At 38.9% G+C, this 26,090-nt stretch overlaps 1 protein-coding gene across 1 annotated transcript; it reads left to right on the top strand.

The window, feature by feature from the left end:
- Cdc37l1 (cell division cycle 37 like 1) lies at positions 1 to 26,090 on the top strand. Its single transcript, XM_040745902.1, has 7 exons — positions 1 to 290; positions 4,464 to 4,745; positions 8,712 to 8,802; positions 14,981 to 15,096; positions 15,649 to 15,771; positions 20,353 to 20,517; positions 24,544 to 26,090. The coding sequence occupies exons 1-7, from the start codon at positions 159 to 161 to the stop codon at positions 24,640 to 24,642; spliced, it is 1,008 nt and encodes a 335-aa protein (XP_040601836.1). The 5' UTR covers positions 1 to 158; the 3' UTR covers positions 24,643 to 26,090.

Raw genomic sequence — 26,090 nt, 5'->3', positions numbered from 1 at the left:
CGCGGCCCAGGCCTGCTCTGGGCGTGCGTCGGCTCTGCCGGCGGCAGGGGAATTCTGGGTAACGACCGTGGCCGGCGGGGCGGCTGGCTCCGCCCAGCGGGTTCTACTCTCGCCAGGGCAGTTGGCGGTGGCGGTTGTCGGGCCCGGACCAGCGGGACATGGAGCAGCCGTGGCCGCCGCCGGGCCCCTGGAGCTTCCCGAGGACTGGCGGGGAGGCCGAGGAGGAGAGCGACTTGGACGTGTCCCCCTCTTCTTCCCACTTCCCGCCGGTGCCTGGCGGCGGCGCCCAGGTGAGAGCAGCCTGCGTTCTTAGGGGGAGGGGACGAGGGGAACGGTCCGCGGGCACCGCGGGGGCCAGGGATGCCCACCCAGGGCGCTGGCAGCGCCTTCCGCGCGAGAGGAGGTGGCCACGCGCTCACCCCCGTCCCTTCCCCTCGGCTGACCGCCCCTCACCTTTACGAGAGGATCCTGCTCTCCCTCCCTCTCTCCCTCCCTCCCGCGCCGGCGCCGGCTTACTGGGCAGCCCGGGCTGTGTAACGTTGACCCTTTGTCCCCTTGTACGTGCGTTCATCCGAGCCTTTATTGCAAGCTCCGGCTACTCCGTGCACAGTTGATGGGAACAGTGAGTGATTGTACTTCTCTAATAGTACACCGAGTCCTGACATAAACATCTCACGTGCTCTTTCCCACGCTGACATCTCAGCAAAGTCTGTAAGCCTCGCTTTGGACGCTGGCACACGCCTCCCTTTCGCTCAGTCATTGGTCCCTTACTGTCAAACTAGTGTCATTCCTCCAGTGAAAACATGACAGCCGCAGAATTGGCTCTTCTTTCAGACTTCTACCCCGGGTTCCTGATACTGCTTGTGGTTTTCAGCTCCGCTTTCCTGCCTCAGAAATTGCCAAGTGTGACATGTCATTTATAGCTTTCCCGCGAGTGCTTACATACCTCATCTTGTCCTGACTTCTCCCACCTGGGTGTGTTTTGAACTAGATTTCAAGAGCAGAGACAAAACACTAATCTGTTCAGTGAAATTGGCTATAGATGTCTTTTTTCTTCCCAGGTGTGCTTTGCAAAGCGCGGTACAATATCGTAACAATAGCCGGTTTAAGTTTAAGTAAAGACGACCGTTTTAAATTGTCTGCCAGCAAGTGTAGGATAATGGTGTTATGTCAGCCAGCTGAGTTAACTGGACTCACACAGCCGTATGCTGTTTCATAACCACAAGCTATGTTCATCCAGCTGGCCACAGGGAAAGTGAGGCAAAATGAGAGTGGATGGGTCAGTAGTCACCTGCTAATTATGGCTCACTGGTGTCATCTGTGTGTACATAGTATTACAGTGGGGAAAATGAACGAACAATTGCTAGTGTCAGTTTGAACAGATGTGGCCTGGGAAAATGATCTCAGAAAATTCAGCGCACTGTGGTTGACTCAAAAGAACTAATAGTCCAAGAAATTCAGTATTTTAAATCACGTTTTGCCAGTTCATTTGTTTAGGTGGTGGGTTTTTAAAGTAATGAGGCTTTCATTTCCCTCATTAAAAGAGATTTCCCTGAGGTCATCTAGTTTGTTCGTGGCAGGCTCCCCACTAGAACTCTTGACTCCTAGTCCAGTGTTTTTTCCAGCCTACTTGTACACTGCCTACATTTATATGAGAAGACCTCTATATGATGGTAAAATCTGCAAAGTCATTTACTCCCAAGGACCTATAATAATTACAACTCTACTTAACATTTTTTGTTAGCTTTAGGACTTACATTTGGGGCTTAGAATATTTAAAAATAATAAAACGTTTAATCAACAAGCTTTTAAAAATCCATATTAAATGGCTGGCTTAACTTTTGTCAAATATGAGAGATAGCGTTATTTCAATATAACAAGTGATGTGTGAAAAGGCGAGCTAGAATTTGGAAGTCCTATTTAAGAATTTTCAAAGATTATTATATCTTTTTATTGAATTTTTGGTCCATTATGTTTTGATCATGTTTTTCCACTCTAACTCCTCCCAGATCTTCCCCACCTCTCTACCCACCCACCTTTGTTTTTTCTCTCTTAAAAATGAAAACAAAAACCACCACCCAAGTGAAAATCAAAATAAACAAGCAAAAGGCCAGTAAGAATAAATAAATACATTTTAAAATGCTAAAATGAAACAGAATGTCCACAAAAACCCATTAGGTTTGTTTTGTGTTAATTAACTACTCCTTAGCGTAGGAGTAGTTTACAACAGTAAACTTTAATAATAGTTCCTTTGCAAAGTTTTTGTTCATTAAAATGTATGTCCTTCTAAAATTTTATATGATCACAGATTAAAATAAGACCTAATGTGGCCTGGGACATAGCTCAGCAGAGAGTTTTTACCCTAACATGGGTTAAATTCCCTGTGTTGAATTCTTTTTTAACTCATTGTACTTAGTCATCTCAATGCATGTTGAATAGTATGACCAAATGGTATAGGCGTCATCAATGGAGAATAATTTAAATATAAGTCATTCTATTAGGTTTGATTTGAGAAATATTTCCTTCTGTTTAATTAGAAAGCGAAGATACCTCATTTATTCACAATAGTCTTTATTGGTATAGTGTTGTCTTTTACAAATAAAGTTCTACAGCTTCATTTTCCTGGCTCCATTTTAAAGTGTAGTTATCTCATAATTTTTCTTTTTAAAAATCATTTTATTATTTTATGTATATGAGTGTTTTGCTTACATGAATGGGTATGCACCCCATGCATTCTTGATGCCTGCCAAGGTCTGAAGAGGGTGTTGAATGTTCTTTAATTACAGACAATTATGAAGCATCGTATAGGTAGGAGAAATGGAACCCAGGTTCTGTGCAAGAGCAGCAAGTGCTACTGAGCCAACTCTTTAGACCCATAAGTTTTTTTTAGTGTATCAAAAAGTAAAAATAAGTGTTTTACTTGGTTATTTAGAGACATGATAATATCTGGGCTTTAAGCCCTCTTAGTGACTAAATAAGGAACCAGGATAGTGAATCTCTACATAAACAGCCACAGTCCACATACACATACTGTAGAAATCTTGAATGTGCCTGCAGACTCAGGAAGTAGGAGAGCCTTGTTTATTGCCTGCCTCAGAACAGTTTGTTCAAGAAGATTAGTTTATTCATCTAACAGTTATTAACTTCTAACTCCTTACAAAGCTGAAAAAATAAGTATGTATCATGTAAAAATAAATACCACTGCTGGGCAGTGGTGACGTATGCCTTTAGTCCCAGCACTCAGGAGGCAAAGACAGGAGGAATTTCTGTGAGTTCAAGGTCAGCCTGGTCTACAGAATGAGTTTCAGGATAGCCAGTGCTACACAGACCCTATCTCCAAAAATCCAAACCAAAACAAAAAACACTATAGAAATGTGTACACCTTGGGTTTGGAGAGAATGGATAAGAAAAAGCTTAAGGATTGGGCAGGAGTTGGATAGAGAACAGAGGATTGTCTGTGAAAAGCTCAAACAGGGTATTGAGGGTGGAAAGAAAAAGCCAGAAAGTAAAAGTAACTAGAACTCAGGAGTCTTTCATCATCATCATCATCATCTCTCTAATAATGGACTCTAGTAAATAACATGAGTCCCCCTCTTTTTTTGAAGGATTGCCCGTAGAAAATGACTAATGAAAACTAAAAAACGGGATTATATTTGTACAGTTTAGATGTAAATTGTAAAGGCTTGAATACTGAAACAAGTGTGGGAACAGATTGAGAACAGTGGTTCTCAGTAAATAATATAAAATTGTGCTTTTAACCAAGAAATCCTAAAAAACAAAAGCCCTAGGCTTTTGATTAAACAAGGAGTGTAAGGAATTAAACACCTACTGCATTTACATAAGTAATTATGCAAATATTAAAAGTAATTACTCCCCAGTAGAGCAGAATCACCAGAATAGACCACTTGGCACTTAATTTGACCTTTACTTTTTTGATTTGGATTAAGTTAATGTATGACAATATGATATAACTATAAATAGAATTTTCTATTTCCAACTCTCACATCGCCACAAACAGTGGTAACGCAGAAATAAAGTAGAAACAATAAATGATGGCTTTGAAGTAAAAGGATGCTCAGCGCAGGAAGAACCGGCAGGTTCAAGCTCTGAAGGTCTGGTTTCAGGATGAGGAGCCGTAAATAACTGACAACTGAACTTCAGCTTTGCTTTCCTTCTGGTGAAGAATTCTGGAGCCTGCACATCTGATGCTTGTTGTGGGCCAGCTGTATGCTAGTTACTGACAGTTGCCAGGCTTTGTGTTGTTAGTTGTCAGGGGAGGGGCATGGGTGAACAAAGAAGCTCAGAGTCTGTTGATGAATGTAAAATGTAATTGTAGACAAAGAGTACAGATACGCTGTGCTCCAGAAACATCACAGAGATCCCTTGAGTTGGAAAACAGTGAGCCGTGTCATTACTGCCACCTTCATTCCTTACTAACACTGTTGTTGATACTTTTTATTTAGATGTATAGTGATGGGATTGAACTGGCTTGCCAAAAGCAGAAAGAATTTGTGAAGAGCTCTGTGGCGTGCAAATGGAATCTTGCTGAAGCCCAGCAGAAACTTGGCAGCTTAGCTCTGCATAACTCTGAGTCCTTGGATCAGGAACATGCCAAAGCCCAGACCGCAGTGTCAGAACTGAGGCAGCGGGAGGAAGAATGGCGACAGAAAGAAGAGGCTCTGGTCCAAAGAGAGAGGATGTGTCTCTGGAACATGGATGCCATTAGCAAGGATGTTTTTAATAAGGTATGATCTTTTGTTGGACCATAAAGAAAGAAGAAAAGGTCCTGGGTATGTTGCCCTGGTTTCCATTCCCAGCACCACAGATAAAAAACAAAGAAGGAAAACAAACCCTTGTGTGAATAACTGTTAGCAAAGCAGCAGAGTCCTGTTAAACAGCAAACATCTCCAAGCCTTGCTCCCTTCAACATCTAGGGTAGCTGAGAAGACTAAGTCAGGTAATGGCTCAACAGGTAATGTGATGGCCTGTGCCTGTGCACTGCCCGGACAGGTGAGTACTTCCTGATGTCGCTGTGCTGTCGGCTCCCTGTCGGTTTTTTGGCACACATAGTCACTGTATTTGTAAATAAAGTTGTTCAGCTTGCCAATACAGGGTTAGTAAATATCCAGGAGTAAAATAGCCGGGCCATATGGTAGATCTATTTTTAGTTTCTTGAAAAACCAACATTCTAATTTCCATAGTAGCTGGGCTGTCATACATTCCTGTTAGTATGTGAGTGTTCCCTTTTGTCTACAACCTTGCCAGCATGTGTTGTTGCTTGTTTTTATAATGACTGCTATTCTGATTGGGATGAGATGGAATTGTATTGTGTCTTTTGAGAACTGTCTGCTCATTTCATTAGCCCACTTGTTAGTTGGGATGTTTGATATCTTGTTATTAGTGTTTTGGTTATTTGTGTACTATAGTGAAAAATACTAGGGGCAGTGAGAAGGTTCAGCAAGTAAATGTGCTTGCTACCATGTCTAATGACCCGAGTTTGATCCTTAGGACGGACTCACATGGTGAAGAGAGAAACATTTGAAAATTGTCTTCTGCCCACCACATGTGTTCTGTGGTGTACTCACACAGGCGTGCGCGCGCACACACACACATGCTCATGCAAAATAAACAAGTAAATATAATAGCATTTTAATCATAAAACAGGTAGTAAACTTCTGTCTAAGATATAGCTAACACATTTTTATCTCATCTTGTAGGCTATCTCTTTGTTTTTCTACATAGAAACTTGGTATAAAGTCTCTGATTAATTGCTGGTATTATTTCTTGAGTGACTGGAGTCCTCCTATTCAGACTATTGCCTATGCCATTATCTTGAAATGTTTTCTGTACCTTTTCATTTAGTAATATCAAAGTAATATCTGGTCTCACATTAAGGTCTTCGATCTATATGGATGAGAGATAAGGATCTAGATTTTTCTATGTGTGTATATCCAGTTTTGCCACTATAACTTGAAGAGGCTACCTGTTCTCCAATATATTAATTTATTTTTGACATCTTTGTCAGCTGTGGCTGCTTGGTAGTATACTGGTTTGGTTTTTTGTTTTTGTTTTTACTGTGGCTCCAGTACGATTGAAATCAAGTACAGTGGTGTCTCTACCATTATTCTTTTAGCACAGCGACACTATCCTGTGGTTTTTTGTGCTTCCATTTGAACTTTTTGAATTTTTTTGTTCTCTCTTTCTGTGAAGAAACACACTGAGATTTTGATGGAGATTGCATTGAATCCGTAATTGCTTTTGGTATGATAGCCATTTCCACAATATTAAATCTTCTAATCCATCAACCTAGGAGAGCTTTCCATTTTCTTTGATTTTTTTTTCTCAGTGTTTTATGGTTTTTACCATAGACAATTTCTTTTTACTTCCTTGCTAACATTAGGTTTATTCCAACATCTTTTGTTTTTGTCTGCATTTAAAGCAATTGTGAGTGGGATTTTTTTTTCTGATTTATTTCTCGGCATGGTTACTGGTTTATAAGCTACTGTTTCTTATGTTAGTTTTGTATCCTACCATTTTGCTGGTATAGTCCTTAGGGTCGCTGATAAATAGAGTTATATTATTTACAAATAAGAACATGTTTACTTCTTCCTTCCCTATTCTTCTTTAGTCTTACAGCTGTAAGACCTCAAGCACCATATTGGATAAGAGTGAAGGAATTAGGCACCCTTGTCTTGTTTTAAGTACCAGTCTTGAGTTTTCTTTCAAGTATTAATATTGAAACAGTGAAACAGCCCTTTAAAATTAATAATCTAGATAGTTCCGTCTCTTAAATAGTATGGTACTTTTGTCAAATTAATAGGGTTTGTTGTTATTGTTGTTTTAGGCAGAATATGTTTTGTTTTGTCTTACTTTGGTTTTTAGACAGGGTCCCATTGTGTAGCCCTGATTGATCTGGAACTTGGTCTACACCCTAGGCAGGCCTCAAAATCAGAGATCTGCCCACCTCTGCCTCCCTGAAAAAAAAAGATATGTGGCACCACACCCAGTCTTAAGACTGGATGAGGGTCTTGTGTCACATGCCTTCAAACCCCAGTCACAGGCAGTCAGATCTCTGTAAATAGAGACCACTCTGGCTCACACAGCTTCCAGAAAGGTTTTGTCTACATAGAGAGACCCTGCCCAAAAAACAAAGCAAAATAAAAAACAACACAACAAAACAAACAACTCCTCTTCCTTAGCTTGTGAGTGGTGGGGCCACTAACTGGCAAAGTTAATAGGTTTTTTTTGTTTGTTTTTAAAGTGTGTGTGTGTGTGTGTGTGTGTGTGTGTGTGTTTGTGTGTGTGTGTGTAGGGGGGATGGGGAGAGAAAGCAGGTGTATGCACAAGAGAAAGCTTAACTGGGTGTGCAGGTCAGAAGATAAGTTACTGGAGTTGGTCTTCTCTTTCCATAATGTGAATTCAGTCCCTGGACCTGCCTAGCCGCCTTTCCAGCTGTAAGTTAGTTCTTTTCAGGACATTATTCTGTTTCTCACTAGTGTATGGAATCTGAAGAAGAACCAGGGTTAAACTGTAGATCAGAGACCTTGTTGTTGGAGGGCTGTGGAGGAGCCAGTTTAACCAAATTGGGAAAACATTTTGGTGCTGTCCAACCAACGTTTTTATCTTCTTCAAATGGAGAAAAAAATCATAGTTCATCCTACTTAGTAAAGGTCACCATTGTGTTATAAAATTCACTTAGGAGAATATGTATTCTTGCTAGGACATATACAATGTTATTTCTTGATCTAAATTGTATTTAAAGGTTTGAAAGCTCTTACGGCTACAGATTCTACAATGTTTTTGTTTTAGGGGTTTTATTTTTGTTTTGTTGGAAGTTGAACCCAAGGCACTGTACTGCTAAGCCAATACCCCTAACCTCTGTAGGCAATTTTCATTTACCAGTCTAAAATACTGTTTATATAAATGTGAAGCTGAGCAAACATGTAGAAAAGTGTTCTGTGCTTTTAAGGATAGAGGTGTGTTTGTGACTAGGGCAGCGTTAGTCTAGATTACAAAAGTACAAGGTGGTTTTATTTTGAAAAACAAGCTGGCAGGGAGCTAGCTTGTGTTTTTTCAATTTGGTAGTGATAATATCAGTGTATAAAATGCATCACAGAATTCTGTGGGAAACTGTTGTGCTAGTTTTGCTGATTATGTGAGAAAGTTGTTGGTCTGTTTTATGAGTTACTTAACAAATGTAAATACTTCCTCAGTAGAAGTTTGTACTTAGTTTTAAGAATTAAACTATTTAGCTTCCCAAGAGAATGTTTTTAGAAATGCAGTCAAGGTTTAATTTTTGTTTTATCTCTTAAATATTTATGGTAAATATCTTTGACTCTATGTTCTTTGGATGCTGAGTTTGCTTCTAGCAAGAAGCCCAGAGATTAGGCTAGAGTTGCAAGTATGTATTGGAAATGAATAACCCATGTAAAGAATCTTTCCATTCCTGTCTTTGATAGGGTAATCTGGGTAATGAAAAGGTTCATTCAACTGTTTTTCCTCTAAATAAATTTATAATTTAAAACAAAACTAGCGGAACTACCAAATGAGAATGTTTAAATTTTTTAATGACAAGTTTAACAGTTCAGTTTAATGCTGCATAGTACTATGCCATATTTTTATTACATCATGTCTATAGGAAATATTGTTAAGCACTCAGCATCTAGAGAGATTCAATTAAAATACTGATTTTAGTTACTAAATTTTTCCAGAGTTTTATTAATCAAGATAAGAGAAAAACAGAAGATGAAGATAAATCACAATCATTTATGCAGAAATATGAGCAAAAAATCCGACATTTTGGTGAGTCTACTCCTTAAGTTTTCTTCTTTATTGTGTTTGATATCATTGGTATGTGTATAAGACTGAACCTCTAACATGAGATCCAAAAGCATGTGGCCAGCTCCACTCCTGCTTATGTGGGGTCATCAGATCTGTTTCAGACCTTGCTTGTGTCTTAAGCCAGGTTGCAATGCTGCTCTCTTGAGATGGTATCACTGCTCTCCATTTCTTGACTAGTTTGTTTTTCTCTTTTATATATTTTTTATATTTTTTCTTAACATTAAAAGATTAGCGTTCATGGGGAGGGATCAGGTGCACGTGTGTAGAGGTCAGAGTACAACTTACTGGAGTCAGTTCTCTCCTTTCCACTATGTGAGTTCTAGGGATTGAACTTCAGACATCAGCTTTGGTGGCAAGTACACTTAGCACTGAGTCATCCAGCTCCAACACTATTTTTTTTCTTTTTTCAGGTTTGGATAGGATGTTGTGTAATTCGTAGTTCCTTGACATGTTATTCAGATAATAGAACAGAAATAGAGAGGGAGGGAGGGAGGGAGGGAGGGAGGGAAAGGTAGGAGAGTGGGGGGAGGAGAGATCTAAGGTACAGGTGTTGCCATTTATTTTTAAATATTTATGTGTATGTGTTTATGTCTATTAATTATATGCCACATTTGTAGGGAGCCCATGGAGACCGCAAGAAGGCATCAGATCCCCTGGAACTGGAGTTACGGGTGGTTGTGAGCCACCCAGCATGGTTGTTGGGATCTGAACTCAGGTTCTAGAAAAGCAGGAAGCACTCCTAATGACTGAACCATTTCTCTAGTCCCAGAACTAGCTTTTTCTATTGGGGGATGAAGGGTAGGGGGTGAAGTTGAAGTAAATGAAGGATTCCTGGGGAAGGTAATATTTGGGTTTGTTTTGGAAGGACAGATAAGGATTTTCCATGGAGATTAGGCAGCAGCATTAGAAATGCAGAGTCAGATCTAGATGGTGGTGGCACACTCCTGCAATCCCACACTCAGCAAGCAGAGACAGGAGGATCTCTGTGAGTTCAAGGCCACCCCTTGTCTACAGAGTGAGTTCAAGGGCCAGCTCCAAAGCTTCAGAGAAACCCTGTCTCAAAAAACAAGAAAAAGAAAAAAAAGAAAAAAAATGCAGAGTCAGAAAATGTATTAGTGGTGTGTTCTGAGACTTACAGTGTGATGCTGTTAGATTGAAAAAGCTGCTTGGGGAGCTGGAGAGATGGCTCAGTGGTTAATAGTGCTGGCTGCTCTTCCAGAGGTCCTGAGTTCAATTCCCAGCAATCCCATGGTGACTTACAACCATCCGTAATGAGATCTGGTGCCCCTCTGGCCTGCAGTTTATATGCAGGCAGAACACTGTATACACAATAAATAAATAAATCTTAAAAAAAAGAGAAAAAGTAAAGAGAATGCTGCTTGGAAGCATGCAGAGTTGAGTTTCAGATTATTATTTTTTATTCAAGTATTGAGTGAATTAGAAGACATAGTTCTTGTTTGTGTTTTGTTCATCAATGGCATGTTGAAACCTTTTTCCATTTGTGTCCCCACAGAGATTTTTGCTTCAAAAGGAAAACCTGTACATTAGTTCAAGAGTAGTTAGTACCTGAAGAAAGCTGGGCATGATGACACATTCTTGTAATCCCAGCACTGAAGAGGCTGAAGCTAGGGGATCCAAAGTTCAGGGCTAGCCTGGACTATGAGACTGTCAAAAAGTAGCCAAAAAGCAAGAAAAGGCTAGTATTTGAAAGCTAAACATACAAATTCACATTTTTTTGGTTTTTACGAGGCAGGGTTTCTCTGTATTGTTTTGGAGGCTATTGGTCCAGCAAAGCCTCGAACTCACAGAGATCCGCCTGCCTCTGCCTCCCGAGTGCTGGGATTAAAGGCGTGCACCACCACTGCCCGGCCAAATTCACATTTCTATATGTATCATTGTGTCCTTTCATATAATTGAAACAAAAGGACTAAGGAGCCCTCTCTTGGATAGATACTAAAATCTTTAAACCAGCAGGGTCTTGAATCACAGGGATAGGAGACAATAATTTGCAAATGAGTCCTGTGTTGTCGTTGTCATACCTACAGTCCTTGCTACCAAGACCCCTGTGTTGTTCAGGGAAATGATGTGCTATCTGCTGGTGCTTCTCTGGGCACACGTGGCATGGTGTTTTTGCCCAGCTGGCATTCTGTAGACTGTTTTCTTTGAAGCCGTATCACCTAGTAAGTGAGAAATAGTACCTTCTTTCATTGTAGATTGAGTGCTTCGGCTAAATGCAGTTCTGTGTGGGAAAACATCCCAGCTTCACAAGATGTGGTAATCCACCTGACACTGAGACTCAGTCTTCAGTAGACCCTTTCCCTCACTATGTAAAACCGGCTGTTTCTGAGTAGTCCATGGCAAGACCAGTGAATTTCATGAGTTCGTGTTCATCGTTTATTTTGATATAAAATGAGCCACAAATAATGTGATACAGTTACCAGTCCATCTAGTAAACCCCAAAATGTAATTCTGATAGAAGCATGGTAAAGAAAGAGGACACTTTTACAATGGGCTTCTTCGTGTGAAGGATTATTGATCTCTCCAAGAAGAAATTGGACCAATATACTCAAGCTGCTACTTTATGGCTAGATGATTAATTCTATAGAATATGGTGCCATTTTATTGGGTTTTAGCATTAGTTTTTGCTCCTGAAAAATTTGGTATCCATTGATTCTACTAGACTAGGTTACCAAAACATCCTAGGTGAGAAGAATCCGTGCTCTTGAATCTGCATAATCTCAAGCCTATGCCCACCTAAGACTATTTATTGTGTGTTTAGTAAGATGGCCAGGAAAAAAGGCTGGCTTGGCATCCACAGATGATTGCTAAGCAGTTGTTTTACCATTGCATGTTGTGAGCTTCCAGCATCTCATCTTGTAATACTAACCAGACCCTTGCTGTCTTCAAATCCAGCCAGACTTATAGCCACTCCCAGACTCACACTGTACCTGTTTCTTAGTGGAAATGCACATTGACTTTTCACTTTGGAGGAGATACCCTACTTGCTGCAGCACATTGGATCCACAGAAATGTTCCTAAGGTAGTAGGCTCCCAAATTTTTCATGTGTTTAACTTCCACTCTCTGACATATGTATATCTTGTATATAATAGGCATCTGGGGCATCTGCTAGTTCTGCTCACCAAGTTCCATCAATGTAGAGTGGACTAAATTTACAGTTACAGGAGTTGATGAGATAGCAAAATCCACATCACAAAGTTGTAGTGCAGTTGATAGAGGCCTGAGACAAGAGTTTGAGGGTTTGGTGGTTGGTATTCATCCACCTGTAGAGAAAGCACATACTTCTGCTCACGTGTGCTTATTAGTAACGAAAAAAGCTTCATAGGCTGGTATGTACATTGATGAACTCCTTAAAAACATCTGGAATGGCAGCTTTAATTAAAGCTTCCAATGGAGACTTTCTAAAGTTGGATTCCATTGTAGATTCTTGAAAAAGAGGGCCTGGTGAATGTGAGTTAGTTGTCTGTGTAGGGTGACAGGGATTTCACACCAATACTTGTCTTATCTATACTTAAGTTCTTCATAGTTCTTCCTAATTCTCCCTTATACTGTTTGATGACTCTTTTCATGTTGCTTTTACTCTTATACTTAAGTGAAATTTACCAATTACCAGTAAATGATACCATATTATAGTGTTACAGGTTATTGAAATTTGATTTTCCTTTATATTTTTGTTTATTGGTTGATTCATGCTTTAGAAGTACAAAATGCTGATTTAGACAGAGAGCTCATTTACTCTTAAAATTCACAGTTATTTGCATCTTTAACATCACTGTCTTTGGTCCTCAGAACTGCTTTTCAAATTGTGCAATGGTTTTTCAGAGCACATCATTTGCCTTCCAGCCATAGTTAGCTTTGATCTAGCATTTTCTTAATCTGTGTAGGATGTGGTCATTGGAAACTTTATCAAAAACTATAAGCATCTGTAAAAAACTTTCATTTATAATATCTTCATTGTATTCATTTGTGTTTTACTTGTTTTTGAAAACATGCTATGAAGTGCTTGAATAAAATATAAAGAAAAATGAACTGAAATCATATGTATTGTAGGATTTAAATTGTCTCTGTGATAGAATTGCTTTTTTTTTAACTTTGGGGACTTTCCAAATTCTTCACAACAAATATACTTAATTTTTACTACCTGAAAAAATATTTTAAGGTCTTATTCTAAAATTTTGGTATGGCTTAATATTTAAAAAATCTATTTAGTATATAATAGTATAACCACTGAACTTCATGGTCAGTTTGATACCAGAGAAATGGAAAGTCAGAAGAGTTTCTAGAATACCTGATGGGGTAGCCTGGAACCTCAGAAGCTTTGTGGGGTGGCAGGAGGATAGATTTGAGTTTTAACTGACATTAACTGTGCATGGGTATGGAGGTGGAAATAAAGAGAAACAAAAAAATGGTTGTGTGGTGGTAGATGAAGGGAAACTCAGGGAGGGCTCAGAAAGTTAAAGTAGTCACTGTCTTCTCAAGGGTCTTGCAGCCTAGCTTGGGGAGATTTAGCAGGTAATTACGATAGATGGTAAAATACTAAATGTATTCTGTGAATATAATGCAGGTGTGTTGTGTACTGGGAACAGTTCTAATAGTCAAGTAGACTATTGAGAACTGATGACACTTAGATGTTTGTCAGGGAGACCATGGTTTGAAAATTAACTTATTTTAATTTGTCAAAGTAAGCTATTCTAAGAATTCAGAAAGTTGTTTGGTTAACTCGAGTGGCTGGCTTATCCTTAACCAAAAGATTGTCAAAATAAATATTTGCTATATGAGTGAAGTTGCCACTATTGTGTTAATACTTGCTAACAAGTATTCACTATGTGAGGCACTGTTCTTTATATGAATTAATACCTTTAATTCATAAAACCCTTCATGTCAGGTACTGTTTTAGCCCCCCTCTATGTGGTAAAACACAGGCTTACATGAAGGAACTTGTCCAAGGTGAAGCTGCGGTTCACAGCAAGGCTCTTTATCTCTAGAGTCTGTCTCTCTGGCCGTATATTTTCAGTTGGTTCCCCACATGTTGCTGTGCAAGGTATTTGTTTTTTATTTGGATCTTAGGTTCTCATGTGAAATTAAGCTTGTAGGAATTCATTTTGTGTTGAGCAAAGGTTTATATATGACAGTCCTGTGACACTTCAGTGATGGCTTAATAGTATCTACAGGGTTTTTGCTGCTGTGAATAATCTGAAGTTTCTGACATGGTGATCCTCAGTTCATTCAAGTATAACCCTGGACAGCACATTGCAGGTTTGCGGTTACTTGACTACAGTGACTTTGTTAAGTCAGATAAAGATGCAGATGTATGCTAACTACTACTTGGATTCATTTAATATCTTGAAACAAAATGGCAGCCTTTCACATGTGTTGAACTAACTTTAAAAAGTTTACTGTATAACTAAACAGACAGCATTAGTAACTGCCGGACGGGACTAAATAATTGCAGTATATATTTTGAACTCTTAAAATAAATTAGAGGTAATAAGAGTATTCTGAATTTTTAGTAAGCCCTTAAATTTGCCAAGTATAGCTTTTTTGAAGTCTTGCTTTTTAAAAATGTTTGTACTACAGATTAAGCCTTAGGCCTCATACATAATAATATGCATAATAATAGGCAAACACTTTTATCATTGAACCATGCCCTAGTCTCTTTGTTTGTTTGTTCTTGAGACAAGGTCTTACAAAGTTGCTCAGGTTGTCCTTAAACAGGCTCTGGGGCCATTTGCAATCTTTTGCCAAAGCCACTCAGTAACAGTTTCTTAACCATCTTTCTCTTAATAAATGATAGGAGCACCTCAAAATTATTTGCTCATGCTTTAACCTTAAGGAAAGACCAAGTTACGCACAGTCTGTGGGACTTGGGGCATTCCTATAAGCAGAGGACTTCAACCGGTCACTCTTCTTAGTCAGACCAATTATATGAAATAAAACTTGCTGTCATTCCAGTCTGCTGGATATTGCTTTAAGAGGTATTACCGCTCATGGCTTGCCCTATCACATAACACAATGCTCTGGTACTGGGAACTGTCTTTAAGAGAAACATTTAAAACCCATTTCTTGCTTCACGGAAAGAAAGGAAATATTTGACATCTGTGATTCAATTCTCTTTTGCAGGTATGTTGAGTCGGTGGGATGATAGTCAGAGGTTTCTGTCTGACCACCCATACCTTGTATGCGAAGAAACTGCTAAATATCTTATTTTATGGTGTTTTCACCTAGAAGCTGAGCAGGTATGAATCTTGGGTGTCAGGAAACCTTAATAAAATTCGAAGTTTTTACTTAATTTTTAAAAAAATTGTTACTTACTTTAAATGAAAACGGGGTTGGGCAGTGGAGGCTGAGTTCAAGAACAGCCTGGTCTACTAAGCTAGTTCTAGGACTGCCAGTGCTACAGAGAGAAATCCTCTTGGTGGGGGAAGCAGGAAGGTTATCAGAAGGAATTATGAAGTTTTATTATTTTCAAGTTTACTACAAGGATTTTGTTGTTGTTTTCCAGTGTGCTTGCTTTGCCGCCTCCTAATCTCATGCACTATAATCACTCTTTCCTTTTCTGCTAATTAGTCATGTTTTAAATTTTTCATAAAGTAATCATGATGTGAACCAAGCCAAAAGCATATAGTTACTCTGGCCCACATACAGCAGTCTTTATGTCTATATAATATTTTATTTAACAATAAGGAGAATAAAATCAAAAGTACTCTAAAAATTCAAAATTTGCCTTAGTACCAATTCAATCTCTTTCCAGAAGTATTTTGTATAACTCTGGAATATGTCTTTTTCAGAAAGGTGCTCTAATGGAACAAATAGCACATCAAGCTGTGGTAATGCAGTTTATTATGGAAATGGCCAAAAACTGTAATGTGGATCCAAGAGGCTGTTTTCGTTTGTTTTTCCAGAAAGCCAAAGTAAGTAGTTTCTTGGTGTTGTTGAATAAGGGTGAACTATAGCTATGCTGTCTTTGTTCTGTACATATCAGATAGCTGTCGAGGCAATAGGATGCTGAATGCTGTAGGTTTTCTAACGAAAAGAAAGGTATAGTATTATAAATATATATAAGCTAGTATAGTGGTTAGATAGTATGTTAGCATTTTTATTTATTTTTTATTTATTTATTTTTTTTTGGTTTTTCGAGACAGGGTTTCTCTGTGGCTTTGGAGGCTGTCCTGGAACTTGCTTGGTAGTCCAGGCTGGTCTCGAACTCACAGAGATCCGCCTGCCTCTGCCTCCCGAGTGCTGGGATTAAAGGCATGCGCCACCAACGCCCGGCGTATGTTAGCATTTATAATACAATGTAGTATCACAGTTTTTGTGCTGATTGAGACTTAAAATGAGAAAGAGGCTAGATTTGACTACATATTTAAAGCCCATTTTTGAAACCCATGCAAATTAATGTGACTATTATGGGCTATTTCATCATTTACCCATTTAGTATGTATAGAGTGTTTACAAGTGGATAGTAAAGCCATTTCAAATGCCATGTTGAGTATAAGAGATACGGCATCCTCCGCAGGTAGAACTTACGTTGTAAGTTTAAAGGAACAGATACATGGTTTATAGAAACCTAAGGTTGGCCCTACTAAGGACATAAGTTATGTGTAGAAAGATTACTGTTTGATGTTTACTGGATCAGTAATAATTAAAAGCTTCCTAAGAAGCAAAGCAGTAAGAATAGAATTCACTGCTGGCAGAAGTATATATTAGAACACCCTCTTTGGAAGTATTTCTGGTAGAACTGAGCAAGTGCACATCTGAATAGCAAAACCCATTTGAGGAATGCTCCATAGAGAGCAGGTTCTTAGCGTGTCCTCAGGCCTGGTAGTTAGGAGGCAATGGTTTTTATAATACTACTGTGATATTAGTGACTGCTTTTACTCTCGTCCACTCATGAGTGTGCAGTTGATGCTGAAGCGAATGGTAGAACCTGTCATCTCTTATTAAAGCCAGACATGCAAGACTTGAGAGGGGGAGGGCACTTTAAAGAATCATTAAATATTACATATTGTGTGTATGCAGGTTTACTTATACACACAGCCGGAAGTTAACTGTTATCTTCCTCTATAATGCTCCGTCCTGTTTTCCAAGGCAGGGTCTCTCAGTGAACTTGAAGCTCACCATTTTGGCTAGGCCAGCAAGCCCCCAGGATCATCTTGTCCTTGTCAGATCCCCTTCCCCCACTTCAGTGCTGGTCCAAATGTGTGCCCTCATGCCAGGATTTTATATGGGAGCTGAGGATCCAAACTTAGGTCCTCATGCTTTAGAGTAGGTGTTACTGCTGCCCAGATTTGTCACATTCCTGGGCTTTACCCTTCCTGAGTCTCAAGTAGACATACATCATCATCATCATCATCATCATCATCATCATCATATGTTTAGTTCTGTAAAAACACAATTGTGTAAAATAAAAGTGCACTGCTAGTGGCGACATGTAGTAAGTTTGTTCCTGGGTCTTTTTGAACACAGTAAATGTTGGCCTCATGAAGTCCTGGTACGCATCAGTTTTCAGTGTAGAAGGGCTGTGAGAGTCACTGTCCCAGAGCAGCAGCTCCTACAACTCTGCACTCAGTGCTGTGCTGCTCATAGATTTGTTTATAATACCAAAGGACAGTCCGCAGTTGTTAATAACCCTATGAATAAATTGGGCGTATTCATTTATATAATTTATCTTCAGTATAGATGGGAAAAACAATAGGAATAAATGAAACAAGTTAGTTGTATGGACAGTATCACTTTTAAAGATGTATTTTATAAAGTTGGTAGTTTTAAGTATTTCATGTTTTATAAAGTATTTTTAGAGGTATAACTAAACAGTATATTTTTTAGAGCTACATGTATGAGCAGGAAGAGGAAATCAAAATGAATCACTTGAGACCCAGAGAGAGAAGGGGAGCCCATGGGAACTGCTTTCTGAGGCATTGGTGATGGTGTGGTTCCTAATTTCTGTGTGTAGGCAGTGGAATTTTTTTGCCCAATAAACTGCTCGTATATATTTTGTGGGCATGTGCATGCACACACACTCATGTATGACTTTTTGCACATTTTATCTTATTAGAAGTTAAAAGGAAATGTACCAGAAGTTTAACTTTGATTATGCTTGAGTGGTAGAGTTACTATTTTCATTTTCTTTATGCTCTACTGCAGTGAACACTTCTTGTTAGAAACAGACAAAAAAAAAAGAATTCTGTTTTTAAATGTAAAAAAAGAAAGGTGACAGTAGTCCTCCTCTAAGTGCTGTAAACTCTGAAGTGCAGTCTGTTCCTGAAGTTTCCTACAATCTTGTCCTGCAGTTTACACTAGACTTTGAATGGCCAAATGACTGGGTTAGAATTTTAACTTGGCTTATGGTAACTAAATTTTTACTTGACTCATAGAAGCAATAAAAACTATACCTTTTGGTGATACCTTAATTTGTTTAAACTGACACTGAATTTGGTAATGGGACATTGCCACACTACATGTAAATTTTTTCTTTGATAAAACAGAACTTAAAATCTTTAGCCTTAACAATTTTAATATTAAAAATTAGGCAGTAATATTCATGGCGTGCTTCTGTCATGATAGGCCCTGTTTTAAGCATTTTGCATAGGTTAACTTATTAAATCCTTCTGTATTTTATGAAGATTTTCACTCCTGTTTTTTAAGGTAGGAAACTGGCATTTAAAAAAAATGTCTTGTAGCTTGCTTCATTAAACAGACAGGTCTCTTGATTTAAGCTTCTTGGCCTTAGGACTATAGTAGAGTCAGCAGTCACACTGTTTGCCTTTGATAGCAATTACCTTTGGTTGTAAGCACTGGACAGGAGCGTAGGTCCACACAAGCACTAGCTAGCTATTACTACAGTTAGAGTTAATCTAACTAAGGAGATTATTCAAAAAGACAGGATATCCTCCCAGAAAATAATTTCCATTATTTATGTAACCCAGAACTAATGTACAATCTCAACCAAGTTCTACAACCTAAACTCCATTGACAAGATCTTTCTACCCCCTGAACTTAAAGCCAGCATACTGTTAGTACAGGGTGTGTACCCTGCCAGGTACACATGGAAGAAATGTTTGAAAAGAGGCTTCTGTCAGGAGAGAGGGGCTTTCATGGAGAACTCCTACATCATTGGATACCAGTAAGTGAGTCTCTTTCCCTCTGCCTAAGTTACCGTGCTTGTTTGTTTCCAGATGCCAGGCATCCATATAATAATTTAGTTGAATGTTGAGTTTGTCTTTTATAACTTTTTTTTTGTCTTTTATAATTTTTAGAAATAAAGTCTTAAAAGGTCAGAGATGACCAGTCAGTGGTAGTGCACACCTTTAATCCCAACACTCGGGAGGCAGAGGCAGGCAGGTTTCTGTGAGTTCAAGACCAGCCTGGTCTACAGAGCAAGTGTCAGGATAGGCTCCAAAGCTACACAGAGAAACCCTGTCTCAAAAAACCAAAAACAAAAGGGGGGGATCAGAGATATACTGGATAGTATTAGTGCCCCCTCCCCAATTGAGAATAAAGGGAATATGAGGATTGATGAAGTTTGTTTGTGAGTTTTGGGATTGAGCCTAGGACCTTGTGCATACTGAGCAAGTACCCTAGTGTTCTTTTGTGGGATGGGGTTCAAGACAGGTTTTCTTTGTGGCTTTAGAGGCTGCCCTGGAACTAGCTCTTTTAGACCAGACTGGTTTCAAACTCAAAGAGATCCATCTGCCTCTGCCTCCCATATGCTGGGATTAAATGCATGGGCCACCACCGCTGGGTGTACCCTAGTGTTCTTAATCCACCTAAGTAATAAAAACCCAGAGTCTGATATGGAGGAAAATGCTGAGAGATCAGAGAAAAGCAGCAAGCCACCACCACACCAGCGAGTTCCTGTTTCTGCTCAGCTATCTCACTTCCTGTCTGTCTGTACAGACCTCCAGACCTCTATGGTTAGCTAGTGCCAAGCTCCATTTTCTGACCCTCAGACAGGCTTTATTTGTACAAGCAAGATATCACCACACTCCAACCTGTCTCTAAAGTTATAAAAAAAACTTGTTTTTGTTTTTAAGATCGGGTTTCGAGATAGGGCTCTGGCTGTCCTGGAACTCACTCTATAGACCAGGCTGTCCTGGAACTCACAGATATCTTCCTGAGGGTCTCACTAAGTTGCCCTGTTCTTGTAAATTTACTCTTTTGTCTACCTGACCTTGAACTTACTATCCTCCTGCCTAAGCCTCCTGATAGCTGGTCTTCAAACCTCCACCACCAGGCTACTCCCACTCTGTGTGTACAAATAGGAGCATTGTTTCCTATTAGCTAATTTTGTTGAACCAGAAAGAAACAGAGCAGACCAACATTTGTAAATATTTCTGTGAAAGAAACTGTTCACAAGTGTGCCAGGGACTGCTGGTTTCTGCATCTGACTGCTCTTCACTGCTTCTGCTCCAGCTTTGCAATGTGCTCTTGAATTGACTCTGTGTTTAGTAGTCCAGAAATATTCATTTTGTTTGTTTGTCTTTATGTTCTAGGTAGAGGAAGAAGGTTATTTTGAAGCATTCAAAAATGAACTTGAAGCTTTCAAGTCAAGAGTAAGACTTTACGCTCAATCACAAAGCTTTCAACCTGTGACGGTTCAGAATCATGTTCCCCATCCTGGTGTTGGATGCATAGGCTCCTTAGAACCCTTATCACAGGTAAGCTGGAAAAGGGGATGCTCATTTCATAAATGTATTCACATAATTTTGTTGTAGGAATAATGTATGTATGACCACTTAAATTTTTCTTGCCTCAGAAAATAACCCTTGGTGCAGATGTGGTGGCACACACCTTTAATCCAAGCACTCGGGATGCAGAGGCAGATGGATCTCTGTGACTTTGAGGCCTGATCACCATAGTGAGCTCCAGACCAGCCAGGAGTATGTTGAGATACCCTGCCTCCAAAATAAATAAATAGCAAATTGATTAATAATAATAACCCTTAGTCATATTTCATTCCGTGCTTTGGCATTGAGTTTCTTCTATCTCTTAGAGACACCAAATTCTGTTTCATTTTAATGTGGAAAAGATGAACTGTACCTAATCTTTTTTAATGTCAAGTGTCACTACCTAATGGTCATCTCAGTCATAAACTCAGGGTGGCTTCCCACAGACATCTCCTGAGTAAAATACACCGTTGGCAGTTTTTTAAAGGAGAGCAGATGTGAGTGGTAGGTAGCTAAAGTGATCTGCTGCATGGCTTTCTGTAATTAATACCTTGTTAAGTAGCACTTTTTGTATGTTGTCTATGCAGTACTGTTAGCAACTGTTTGAACCTCTTCAGAGTCTGCTGTTAGATCAAGATAAAATCTATGCTTTAACACAAAAGAGTGTCAGTGAAAAGCGGGAACAAACCACTAGTGTAGCTGACTACTTACTTCCTAAAGCTTTAAAATATTGTCAGGCAGTCCCTGCCCATTGTGACTTTAGAAGTAGCAGCTTAATAGAGCCCAGTTATCTCTCACTTCCAGGCTCCAAGATTTTAAGACCAGCTCTAGCCAGTTTATTCTGTTGTCTACATTGGGAGATGGAAAGTGTCATTGAGAAGACAATATGAGGAGAGTCCTGTATTTATCTTTAAGCCTCATAAAATGGTAAAAATTGAGATTTTCAATTTCTTGACCTTATGTCACTATAATTTTACCATTTTAGTAACGTGTTTTCAAAGTAGCTGTTAAATTTTACATTAGCACTTTTAACCTAATGTAGTATCTAAAATAGTAAGGAAAGCAACTGGTCATATTTAACTCAAACAAAAAACATTTTCGAGGATATATACATTCACATTCTGACTTTAAATAATTACTAGTGTTCTCCTTTAATTAAACATGTCAGGAATAGCGTCCTAAAGAATACCTACAGATCACTTCTTTATTTTTGATTTTTTAAATATTTGTATGAAAATATTTTGCATTTGTGTACGTATGTTTATCACATGTGTGCCTGATGCCCACACAGGGAGGCCAAAAGAGGGCTTTGAATTTCCTGGAACTGTTAGTTACACATGGTTGTGAACTACCATGTGGGTACCGGAAATTGAGCCCTGGTCCTCTGCAAGGGAGCAAGTGTTCTAACTGCTGAGCCATCTCCCTAACCCCCAGATCACTCCTTTAATGTTTCTTAAACACAGTATTGAGAAGTAGCACATGAGAAAGCCGTTGTTTTTTCCAAGGAAGCTTTATGATGTCAAAGGCAGTAGATGAACCTGAAATATTTAAAAGATGTCATTGTTTCTTCACACATGATAAAATACAAACGACCTGTATTATCCAGAAGATGCTTCTGGTTTGAGAGCAGTAAGCCTTTCATACATACAGTTAACAGCTGACACTGGTAACTAGGCCTCCATTGTCACTTGTGGCAGAGAAGGCTGGAGTCATAATTTTGTCATTTGAATTATTACTACTATCAGAAATCTTCATACTTAACTACTCTGTGTTAGTAGACTAGTTGTTCCTTACAAGGTGAGAATTTAGGCATCCTGCCCTAGACAGCCTCAGGGAGAGCAGTGCTGCTCGAGATTCCTGTTGGTTGCATAAGATTATTGACTAGATGAAAGAAGTAGTAAAAGGAGGCCACCCAAGGGAAGTCTATAGACAGTGTTACTATAGTAATGGCATATCACTTCATGGGTTGTATAATATGTTAAGAAATAGTAGAAGGGAAGTCTGTAAACAGTCTTACTATAGTAATGGTATATCACTTCATGGGTTGTATAATATGTTAAGAAATAGTAGAAGGAGGCCACCCAAGGGAAGTCTGTAAACAGTCTTACTATAGTAATGGCATATCACTTCATGGGTTGTATAATATGTTAAGAAATAGTAGAAGGGAAGTCTGTAAACAGTCTTACTATAGTAATGGTATATCACTTCATGGGTTGTAAAATATGTTAAGAAATAGTAGAAGGGAAGTCTGTAAACAGTCTTACTATAGTAATGGTATATCACTTCATGGGTTGTATAATATGTTAAGAAATAGTAGAAGGAGGCCACCCAAGGGAAGTCTGTAAACAGTCTTACTATAGTAATGGCATATCACTTCATGGGTTGTATAATATGTTGACATGTATCATTTAAACTTCTTTAAAATGCTATGATTTATTTAAATTGAAAATTACAGAGGTTAAATTACTTAGCCTAAAGCCAACACAGCAAGTGACACTCTAATTTTGAATGTCCTTACCCAGCCTTCAGAGTCCTAACTACAAGTAGTCATGCCCTTGGGGGGAACTGTATACTGAGACAAGTGAAATGCTGAGAATGCAGACAGACAGACAGGCGGACAGACGGGGAAACCAGTGGAGTTTCAGTGTTGCTTAGGCTAGGAATATTGATTGCTTTTAACCCTGAGTATCATGTTAGAGTTACTGTAAGCTTGGTCTTGAAGGGCTCTGGAATCTGAAATGGATGGCAATATAACAAGAGTATTGACTTTTATAAAGCTTAGAATTTGGTAACATTTGGGTTTACTTTTTTATAGTGAAAAACAGTCTCTGAAACACACCATATATTTCCATCATCAGCCTTGATAGGACTCAGCAGTGACTTCTTGGATAAAAGTAGCGACTACTTCATGTTCTCTGGATTGACTTTTAGTGGTATTAAGTTGTGACAGATTTTTTTTTCTTCTTGAGTATTAATAATACTAAATAGAAACATTAAAACAAAATAAAAAAAGACTCCCTTGGAAATAATGAAATTCCTACCTCGCTTTTGGCTTTTACCAAAAAAAACTATTTCATTTGGATAACTTTGCTCATTAATGTTTATTAAAAACAAATGAAATTAGGTAGTAAAAGTAATAAAAAGTTCAAGTCACTGGAAAATACTCAGAATAACTGATTAGGAAAAAAATCAGAAGGAGGAAATGGTGAAGTAAAGTCCTGGGTTTTAAGAGCTAACTCTTACCCATGGAACATTTAAAAACCGTGCATTCAGTTTTGCATTAGTTGAACAATATTTTGAACTCTTACCTTTTTTTTTTAAATGTAGGCAAAAGTAGAGATTTTTTTCAAGTTTATTTTGCTCAGTACATGAATTTTGCCTTTATCAAGATGTTTTACATTTATAGTATTTCACTGTTGTACTTAGTAATCTTAAGGATGCATTGCTGGATAAACTGTATCTTAGCAGATTTTAAATGTTACTATTTTATGTGTATGGGTGTGTTGCCTAAAGACATGTCTGTGGGCTGCGTGCATGCAGTGCCTACAGAGGCCAGGCGAGGCTGGCAGAGTCCTTGGAACTAGGGTCTCAGGTGGTTGTAAGATGCCATGTTGGTGCTAGGAACCAACAAACCCTGATCCTTTGGAAGAACAACAAATGCTCTTAACTGCTGAGTCATCTCTCTAGCCCCCAAAGGCTGTATTTATTAAAATATAATGTTTATGGGGAAATTTAACCTTGTATGGTTAAAGAATTAAAATTAGTTTTGTTGAAAGGGTTAAAAAGGTGTGGTATGTGTTATATTTCTGTTCACATATATCCACATCTCTTTGGATTAAGTAATATCATCCTACCCTTAGTTCATTGGGATTCAGCCTAAGTAGACTCCAAAACTGCATTTTCTTTCCTATTTGCTATGCTGCAGAGGAGTAGAGGGCGTGAAGCCAAATGTGCAGATGAATGTGCTGGTTATGGCTACTTACCAAGTGTTTCCCTCTTCCTTTTTGTCTCCCCCAGAATCCAGATTATCTTCAGTATTCTATCAGTACACCTCTCTGCAGTTTCAACTCAGTGGTACACAAAGAAGATGACGACAAAATGATGGACACTGTGTAAACAGTTAAGACTGCTGAGGCCAAGGACTATTTTGTTACAAGAAAGGAAGAGCTTGGCTATTTTCTTGACACTTTTATGGGTGCTGCACTTTATTTTTGTTCGGTTTTTGATGGGAGGGAAAAGAGTACTGAAATGTTTTGCAACTTTTTTTATGTGCTGCTAGGGTTTTTTGTTGTTTTGTTTTGTTTCTGAAGGGAGGAACGGTACCATACTTTGCAGGAAGTCAAACTGGACTCTCCCCACCCCGCAGTTACTCAATTTGCCTTTAACTGTTGTTAATTTTGGAATCAAAGTATGAAAATCTGCACAATGCAATGTTTACAAGACTGAGGAGACATCTGCTGCAGAGTCTTTTTAACGTGGATATGTACATGTCCGACTTGACAGAAAGAATTAAAGATAAAAGTGTGCTTGTCCCACTGCTGTCAGAGTTCAGCTGTCAGATCTGGTGTTCGTCACACTAAAGCAATAAATCATAGTGGTAACCTACTTTACTAATAAGTAACCTGGGTGGCACAAATTATTGTTTAAAGGTAATATTTACATTTGTATTTTCGGCACCACCAGTTAACTCCTTGACTATAAAGTTGGTATTAAAAACATGACATTTACCCCTCAAGTAGTCTCAGAACTGTTCAGGAGTTGACGTTGTCCTGATGACTGTTTAAATGTTAGGAGTACAGCATGTGTAGAAAGCGATACAGTTTTCTGGGTTTCCAACAAGGTGAACTGCAAGCTTACTCTGACTTCTTTACTTGACATAGCCTGGGACCTCTCAGGGAGTAAGTTTTAAAAGGATAGAGCAGCCTGTAAGAACAAGCAGTGAGAGGAATGTCATTATTAAATCATGGTTCTTGTGTTTCCCTCCGGTGAAGCCAGAAGTGACATAGAGCTGAGCAGCCATGTCTAAGGATTTGGTAGCGTTACCCTCAATGGTGATGGCGGTTTCAGTCCATCTGTTACTGGCTTCTAGGAGATGCTGCTGAGCTTTACTTCTTCCTGTTAAGTCACTGAAATCCACCAGGATATTTGATGATTCTTTTTATTTAGAGTTAGATGACAGTGCCAATTATGATGTCCTTATTATTAGAGGGTTTATCTTCCGACTCACAGGAGCATTAGCTTTGGTTATTTTTGAGTGTAATCTTTGGCTCAGTACCCACTTCAGTTCCTAGCAATTATCTGGAAAGTCAGTACCTGTGGCTGGGAATGCAGGTCACAGGTTGAGGAACCTGCATGGGTCAGGGCTGTGACCTGAGCTTCATCTGTCTTCTTCCAGCTGATGGGACTGAGTTAGGTGATGGGACACCCAATACTTGTGGAAATGGACTGGAATCATTGAATCATACTCCTGTAATGTCACAATCTCCCTGATTCCCAAAATAAAAGTCTTTTTGTGCTTTTGATATAAATATATATACTCTATAATAAAATGTTTGACTAATTTA

The sequence above is a fragment of the Mesocricetus auratus genome, unplaced genomic scaffold, assembly GCF_017639785.1.
Source record: "Mesocricetus auratus isolate SY011 unplaced genomic scaffold, BCM_Maur_2.0 Super-Scaffold_4256, whole genome shotgun sequence".
NCBI classification, from domain to species: domain Eukaryota; kingdom Metazoa; phylum Chordata; class Mammalia; order Rodentia; family Cricetidae; genus Mesocricetus; species Mesocricetus auratus.
The sequence above is the reverse complement of the archived record's forward strand: the minus strand, read 5'-3'. Positions and strand labels throughout refer to the sequence as shown.

Excerpts from the sequence above, each read along its gene's own strand:
- Cdc37l1 (XM_040745902.1), top strand. The coding sequence starts at position 159 with ATGGAGCAGCCGTGGCCGCCGCCGGGCCCCTGGAGCTTCCCGAGGACT. Across the intron at positions 291-4,463 it reads TGCCTGGCGGCGGCGCCCAG|ATGTATAGTGATGGGATTGA; the intron begins GTGAGAGCAGCC and ends CTTTTTATTTAG. Across the intron at positions 15,772-20,352 it reads TGTTTTTCCAGAAAGCCAAA|GTAGAGGAAGAAGGTTATTT; the intron begins GTAAGTAGTTTC and ends TTTATGTTCTAG.